General features: G+C 50.8%; 1 protein-coding gene across 2 annotated transcripts in view; it reads left to right on the forward strand.

The window, feature by feature from the left end:
• Nucleotides 1–2,809, forward strand: part of LOC141157136 (Krueppel-like factor 4) — a 7,567-nt gene extending 4,758 nt beyond the window's left edge. Inside the window, exons 2-3 of one of the 2 annotated variants that reach the window (XM_073644034.1) lie at nt 877–1,810; nt 2,021–2,809. In XM_073644034.1, the coding sequence (XP_073500135.1) occupies nt 877–1,810; nt 2,021–2,196 (1,110 nt within the window). In that variant the 3' untranslated portion in view covers nt 2,197–2,809. Of the gene's footprint in view, nt 1–873; nt 1,811–2,020 lie in introns of both variants that reach the window. The other variant, XM_073644033.1, reaches the window with a different exon arrangement.
• Nucleotides 2,810–8,703: the final 5,894 nt, after the last annotated feature.

Raw genomic sequence — 8,703 nt, forward strand, 5'->3', positions numbered from 1 at the left:
GCGTGTGTTTGTATATAGCATGTAGCAGAGCTCGGCGTGTGTGTATATAGCATGTAGCAGAGCTCGGCGTGTGTGTATATAGCATGTAGCAGAGCTCGGCGTGTGTTTGTATATAGCATGTAGCAGAGCTCGGCGTGTGTGTGTATATAGCATGTAGCAGAGCTCGGCATGTGTTTGTATAGCATGTAGCAGAGCTCGGCATGTGTTTGTATATAGCATGTAGCAGAGCTCGGCGTGTGTTTGTATAGCATGTAGCAGAGCTCGGCATGTGTTTGTATAGCATGTAGCAGAGCTCGGCGTGTGTTTGTATATAGCATGTAGCAGAGCTCGGCGTGTGTTTGTATAGCATGTAGCAGAGCTCGGCATGTGTTTGTATAGCATGTAGCAGAGCTCGGCATGTGTTTGTATAGCATGTAGCAGAGCTCGGCATGTGTGTGTATATAGCATGTAGCAGAGCTCGGCATGTGTTTGTATAGCATGTAGCAGAGCTCAGCAGGTGGTGTAGTGTCGCCTGCTGTCCAGCGCCTTTCACTGTGGATTTCTGCTCTTCTGTTTTGGGTTTTCGTGGCTTCATTGACTTTCTGTAACTCTTGTAGAAGTTCTGGAGTCTTTCTTCTCTCATCCGTGTAGTACAGAGACCTTATGTAGCAGAGCTGACTGTGTATCTGGAGGTTTCCTATCTCTGTTGCATTGGATCCCAGAATGATTAGGTTTGGGGGGCCGTCACTCTGGGGGTGCTGTGGCCCCAGCTCCTTCATCTTCGGGGGAAGGAGGAGGCTGCACTGTTTGCTCAGTGATTCTTAAACACTTGTCTGACAGGTTCCAGTACTAGTAGTTCTGTAAGAATGATGTGCTGACCTTGTTCTCTCTCAGCAGGAGATCGGCATGGAAGATATCGGCTTCACTATGGTTGACTCCTGTAACATCAAGAAGGAGGACGACGATTTGGGGAAATTCGTGGATTTGGAATTTATTTTGGCGCACACAACGACCAATAATCCGGGAGGTGGTGGCGGGGGCCCCACTTACCCCCTGCCTGAGACCCCCGAGAGCTGCAGCACCACGTATGACAGTGACGGCTCTTACCCCACTGGGCACAAGTACGGGAGCCCCCAGCACAGCTACGTGGCCGAGCTCCTGACTCCTGATCTGCCCTGCATGGACGCCCCCCCTGAGTACAGCCTGAAGCCCCCCATGGCCTGCGCTCGGAAATACACGGAGCTGCGGGGTCCTGGCCTGGAGAACCCTGGGCCCCTGACCATGGAGCAGATCCAGCATCTGGGCCATAAGATAAAGAAGGAGCGTCCAGAGCAGTCCTGCATGATGAGCGTCCCCACTACACCCGACTGCATGGCCGGACCCCTCCTGGAGCACAAGGCCGGCGCCATCATGCACCTGGGGGGCCCCGCTTACAGGCTGAGTCCGGGGGGCCCCGCGGAGGAGATGTCCCTGAGTGACTATCACTTGCTGAGCACCGAGCTGCACTGCCTGCCTCTCCTGCAGCAGCAGTACCAGCCCTACCCCACTGCCTTCCCGGGTCAGGCGCCCCCACAGTTCCATGGACACTTTGGTGTGTACAGAGACCCCCTGAAGGTGCACCCCGCCATGCATGGCATGATAGTCACCCCACCCTCCTCCCCACTGCTGGAATACTACCCAGCCATGAACCCCCCCGACGACTGCAAGCCAAAGAGAGGGCGCCGCTCCTGGGCCAGAAAGAGAACTGCCACCCACAACTGCGAGTACCCGGGCTGCGGCAAGACCTACACCAAGAGCTCGCATCTGAAGGCGCACATGAGGACGCACACAGGTAAGGAGCGGGGGGTCTCCGGGGGTGGGGGGGTCACCTCTGCAACCCCCAAACCTTAATACAAGGGGCATCTTCAGAGCCCCCCAGGGTAAAGCCCCCTTATGTCACTTGCTCCAGGACCACGTGTGGGGCTGGGGGCAATAGTCAGCAGGAAGACCCCCGATGCTGCGGCTTGTCTGTCGTCATTAACCCCTCTCGTTCTGTTCTCAGGTGAGAAGCCGTATCACTGCAACTGGGAAGGCTGCGGCTGGAAATTCGCCAGATCCGATGAACTCACTCGCCACTTCCGCAAACACACCGGCCACCGCCCGTTCCAGTGCCACCTGTGTGAGCGGGCGTTCTCCCGCTCCGACCACCTGGCCCTGCACATGAAGAGGCACATGTAGAGCGGAGACCCCGGAGCGCGGGGATGGGGGCTGTACATACGTCTGTACATTGGCTATTTAAGGAGGAGCCTGCGCAGCGGGTGACAGATCTATAATAGAAATATATTATTTAAGGAGTCTCAGCCGCGGAGTCGTGACCGCTCTCTGCAATTTGTACAATATTTGTAAAGAAAGGAACCGCTTCTTGCATTTTTGTAAGGTGAATTGAAGTCTTATTTGCTGATCTGGAAGTTTCAGCCACTTTTTATTCTCTTCATTATATTGTAAGAGTCTAGAAAGCCGAGGGGGGAGGGGATGGGGGGTGCTGCCGCCGAAGTGTGGGGTGACCATTTATTTCATTAAACTGAAGTATTGGGAAATCTGCCCTTAAAGTGCAATTACTGCCAGTCACCAGCTTGCAGCGCCGCCTGCTGGCCGCATGTGCGCACTGCACAGCTTGTACACAGCATTGCTTACACATCTGTGGACACTTTGCGTCCAGGTTTTTTACATTTTGTTCTTTTTGTACAATACTTTATTATCTCATTGCTTCCCCTGTAGGAGGGGACTCGGTACTGTCTGCACTGCGCCCGGTGTAAATACCTGTACAATAAAACCCACATTTGTCAATGAACGCAGTCTCCGGCTCTCTCATTGGTTGGAGATTATGTATAATGTATGGGGGGCTCCTGACTGTATACAGCGCACCTGTATAATAATGTATGGGGGGGCTCCTGACTGTATACAGCGCACCAGTATAATAATGTATGGGGGGCTCCTGACTGTATACAGCACACCTGTATAATAATGTATGGGGGGGCTCCTGACTGGATACAGCACACCAGTATAATAATGTATGGGGGGCTCCTGACTGTATACAGCGCACCAGTATAATAATGTATGGGGGGGGGGCTCCTGACTGTATACAGCGCACCAGTATAATAATGTATGGGGGGGGGCTCCTGACTGGATACAGCGCACCAGTATAATAATGTATGGGGGGCTCCTGACTGTATACAGCGCACCAGTATAATAATGTATGGGGGGGGGCTCCTGACTGGATACAGCGCACCTGTATAATAATGTATGGGGGGGCTCCTGACTGGATACAGCACACCTGTATAATAATGTATGGGGGGCTCCTGACTGGATACAGCGCACCTGTATAATAATGTATGGGGGGGGCTCCTGATTGTATACAGCACACCAGTATAATAATGTATGGGGGGGCTCCTGACTGGATACAGCACACCTGTATAATAATGTATGGGGGGCTCCTGACTGTATACAGCACACCTGTATAATAATGTATGGGGGGGGCTCCTGATTGTATACAGCGCACCTGTATAATAATGTATGGGGGGGGCTCCTGACTGTATACAGCACACCTGTATAATAATGTATGGGGGGCTCCTGACTGGATACAGCGCACCTGTATAATAATGTATGGGGGGGCTCCTGACTGGATACAGCGCACCTGTATAATAATGTATGGGGGGGCTCCTGATTGTATACAGCACACCAGTATAATAATGTATGGGGGGGGCTCCTGACTGTATACAGCACACCTGTATAATAATGTATGGGGGGCTCCTGACTGGATACAGCGCACCTGTATAATAATGTATGGGGGGCTCCTGACTGGATACAGCGCACCTGTATAATAATGTATGGGGGGCTCCTGACTGGATACAGTGCACCTGTATAATAATGTATGGGGGGGGCTCCTGACTGCATACAGCACACCAGTATAATAATGTATGGGGGGGGGCTCCTGACTGGATACAGCGCACCTGTATAATAATGTATGGAGGGGGCTCCTGACTGTATACAGCACACCAGTATAATAATGTATGGGGGGGCTCCTGATTGTATACAGCACACCAGTATAATAATGTATGGGGGGGCTCCTGACTGGATACAGCACACCTGTATAATAATGTATGGGGGGGGCTCCTGACTGGATACAGCACACCAGTATAATAATGTATGGGGGGCTCCTGACTGTATACAGCACACCTGTATAATAATGTATGGGGGGGGGGCTCCTGACTGGATACAGCGCACCTGTATAATAATGTATGGGGGGGCTCCTGACTGGATACAGCGCACCTGTATAATAATGTATGGGGGGCTCCTGACTGGATACAGCGCACCTATATAATAATGTATGGGGGGCTCCTGACTGGATACAGCACACCAGTATAATAATGTATGGGGGGCTCCTGACTGGATACAGCGCACCTGTATAATAATGTATGGGGGGGGGGGCTCCTGACTGTATACAGCGCACCTATATAATAATGTATGGGGGGGGGGGGCTCCTGACTGTATACAGCACACCAGTATAATAATGTATGGGGGGGCTCCTGACTGGATACAGCGCACCTGTATAATAATGTATGGGGGGCTCCTGACTGGATACAGCACACCTGTATAATAATGTATGGGGGGCTCCTGACTGGATACAGCGCACCTGTATAATAATGTATGGGGGGGCTCCTGACTGGATACAGCGCACCTGTATAATAATGTATGGGGGGGCTCCTGATTGTATACAGCACACCAGTATAATAATGTATGGGGGGGGCTCCTGACTGTATACAGCACACCTGTATAATAATGTATGGGGGGCTCCTGACTGGATACAGCGCACCTGTATAATAATGTATGGGGGGCTCCTGACTGGATACAGCGCACCTGTATAATAATGTATGGGGGGCTCCTGACTGGATACAGTGCACCTGTATAATAATGTATGGGGGGGGCTCCTGACTGCATACAGCACACCAGTATAATAATGTATGGGGGGGGGCTCCTGACTGGATACAGCGCACCTGTATAATAATGTATGGAGGGGGCTCCTGACTGTATACAGCACACCAGTATAATAATGTATGGGGGGGCTCCTGATTGTATACAGCACACCAGTATAATAATGTATGGGGGGGCTCCTGACTGGATACAGCACACCTGTATAATAATGTATGGGGGGGGCTCCTGACTGGATACAGCACACCAGTATAATAATGTATGGGGGGCTCCTGACTGTATACAGCACACCTGTATAATAATGTATGGGGGGGGGGCTCCTGACTGGATACAGCGCACCTGTATAATAATGTATGGGGGGGCTCCTGACTGGATACAGCGCACCTGTATAATAATGTATGGGGGGCTCCTGACTGGATACAGCGCACCTATATAATAATGTATGGGGGGCTCCTGACTGGATACAGCACACCAGTATAATAATGTATGGGGGGCTCCTGACTGGATACAGCGCACCTGTATAATAATGTATGGGGGGGGGGGCTCCTGACTGTATACAGCGCACCTATATAATAATGTATGGGGGGGGGGGGCTCCTGACTGTATACAGCACACCAGTATAATAATGTATGGGGGGGCTCCTGACTGGATACAGCGCACCTGTATAATAATGTATGGGGGGCTCCTGACTGGATACAGTGCACCTGTATAATACTGTATGGGGGGGGCTCCTGACTGGATACAGTGCACCTGTATAATAATGTATGGGGGGGCTCCTGACTGTATACAGCGCACCTGTATAATAATGTATGGGGGGCTCCTGACTGGATACAGCGCACCTGTATAATAATGTATGGGGGGGCTCCTGACTGTATACAGCGCACCTGTATAATAATGTATGGGGGGCTCCTGACTGGATACAGTGCACCTGTATAATAATGTATGGGGGGCTCCAGACTGTATACAGCACACCTGTATAATAATGTATGGGGGGGCTCCTGACTGGATACAGCGCACCTATATAATAATGTATGGGGGGCTCCTGACTGGATACAGCGCACCTGTATAATAATGTATGGGGGGCTCCTGACTGGATACAGCGCACCTGTATAATAATGTATGGGGGGGCTCCTGACTGGATACAGTGCACCTGTATAATAATGTATGGGGGGGGCTCCTGACTGTATACAGCACACCTGTATAATAATGTATGGGGGGCTCCTGACTGGATACAGTGCACCTGTATAATAATGTATGGGGGGGGGCTCCTGACTGTATACAGCGCACCTGTATAATAATGTATGGGGGGGGGGGGCTCCTGACTGTATACAGCGCACCTGTATAATAATGTATGGGGGGGCTCCTGACTGTATACAGCGCACCTGTATAATAATGTATGGGGGGGGGGGGCTCCTGACTGGATACAGCGCACCTGTATAATAATGTATGGGGGGGCTCCTGACTGGATACAGCGCACCTGTATAATAATGTATGGGGGGCTCCTGACTGGATACAGCGCACCTATATAATAATGTATGGGGGGCTCCTGACTGGATACAGCGCACCTGTATAATAATGTATGGGGGGCTCCTGACTGGATACAGCGCACCTGTATAATAATGTATGGGGGGGGGGCTCCTGACTGTATACAGCGCACCTATATAATAATGTATGGGGGGGGGGCTCCTGACTGTATACAGCACACCAGTATAATAATGTATGGGGGGGCTCCTGACTGGATACAGCGCACCTGTATAATAATGTATGGGGGGCTCCTGACTGGATACAGCGCACCTATATAATAATGTATGGGGGGCTCCTGACTGGATACAGCGCACCTGTATAATAATGTATGGGGGGCTCCTGACTGGATACAGCGCACCTGTATAATAATGTATGGGGGGGGCTCCTGACTGTATACAGCACACCTGTATAATAATGTATGGGGGGGGCTCCTGACTGGATACAGCGCACCTGTATAATAATGTATGGGGGGGCTCCTGACTGGATACAGTGCACCTGTATAATAATGTATGGGGGGGGCTCCTGACTGTATACAGCACACCTGTATAATAATGTATGGGGGGCTCCTGACTGGATACAGTGCACCTGTATAATAATGTATGGGGGGGGGCTCCTGACTGTATACAGCACACCTGTATAATAATGTATGGGGGGCTCCTGACTGGATACAGTGCACCTGTATAATAATGTATGGGGGGGGCTCCTGACTGTATACAGCACACCTGTATAATAATGTATGGGGGGGCTCCTGACTGTATACAGCGCACCTGTATAATAATGTATGGGGGGGCTCCTGACTGGATACAGCACACCTGTATAATAATGTATGGGGGGGCTCCTGACTGGATACAGCACACCTGTATAATAATGTATGGGGGGGGCTCCAGACTGTATACAGCACACCTGTATAATAATGTATGGGGGGCTCCTGACTGGATACAGCGCACCTGTATAATAATGTATGGGGGGGCTCCTGACTGGATACAGTGCACCTGTATAATAATGTATGGGGGGGGCTCCTGACTGTATACAGCACACCTGTATAATAATGTATGGGGGGCTCCTGACTGGATACAGTGCACCTGTATAATAATGTATGGGGGGGGGCTCCTGACTGTATACAGCACACCTGTATAATAATGTATGGGGGGCTCCTGACTGGATACAGTGCACCTGTATAATAATGTATGGGGGGGGCTCCTGACTGTATACAGCGCACCTGTATAATAATGTATGGGGGGCTCCTGACTGGATACAGTGCACCTGTATAATAATGTATGGGGGGCTCCTGACTGGATACAGTGCACCTGTATAATAATGTATGGGGGGGGCTCCTGACTGTATACAGCACACCTGTATAATAATGTATGGGGGGCTCCTGACTGGATACAGCGCACCTGTATAATAATGTATGGGGGGGGGCTCCTGACTGTATACAGCGCACCTGTATAATAATGTATGGGGGGGCTCCTGACTGTATACAGCGCACCTGTATAATAATGTATGGGGGGGGGCTCCTGACTGTATACAGCGCACCTATATAATAATGTATGGGGGGCTCCTGACTGGATACAGCGCACCTGTATAATAATGTATGGGGGGGCTCCTGACTGGATACAGTGCACCTGTATAATAATGTATGGGGGGGCTCCTGACTGGATACAGCGCACCTGTATAATAATGTATGGGGGGGCTCCTGACTGGATACAGTGCACCTGTATAATAATGTATGGGGGGGCTCCTGACTGGATACAGCACACCTGTATAATAATGTATGGGGGGGCTCCTGACTGGATACAGCGCACCTGTATAATAATGTATGGGGGGGGCTCCTGACTGGATACAGCGCACCTGTATAATAATGTATGGGGGGGGCTCCTGACTGGATACAGCGCACCTGTATAATAATGTATGGGGGGGCTCCTGACTGTATACAGCACACCAGTATAATAATGTATGGGGGTGCTCCAGACTGGATACAGCGCACCTGTATAATAATGTATGGGGGGGCTCCTGACTGTATACTGCACACCTGTATAATAATGTATGGGGGGGCTCCTGACTGGATACAGCGCACCAGTATAATAATGTATGGGGGGGGCTCCTGACTGGATACAGCGCACCTGTATAATAATGTATGGGGGGGGGCTCCTGACTGGATACAGCACACCTGTATAATAATGTATGGGGGGCTCCTGACTATATACAGCACACCTGTATAATAATGTATGG

This window comes from Phyllobates terribilis, unplaced genomic scaffold (genome assembly GCF_046119375.1).
Source record: "Phyllobates terribilis strain yellow unplaced genomic scaffold, ASM4611937v1 Scaffold_8__6_contigs__length_399053987, whole genome shotgun sequence".
In the NCBI taxonomy this organism is placed as follows: domain Eukaryota; kingdom Metazoa; phylum Chordata; class Amphibia; order Anura; family Dendrobatidae; genus Phyllobates; species Phyllobates terribilis.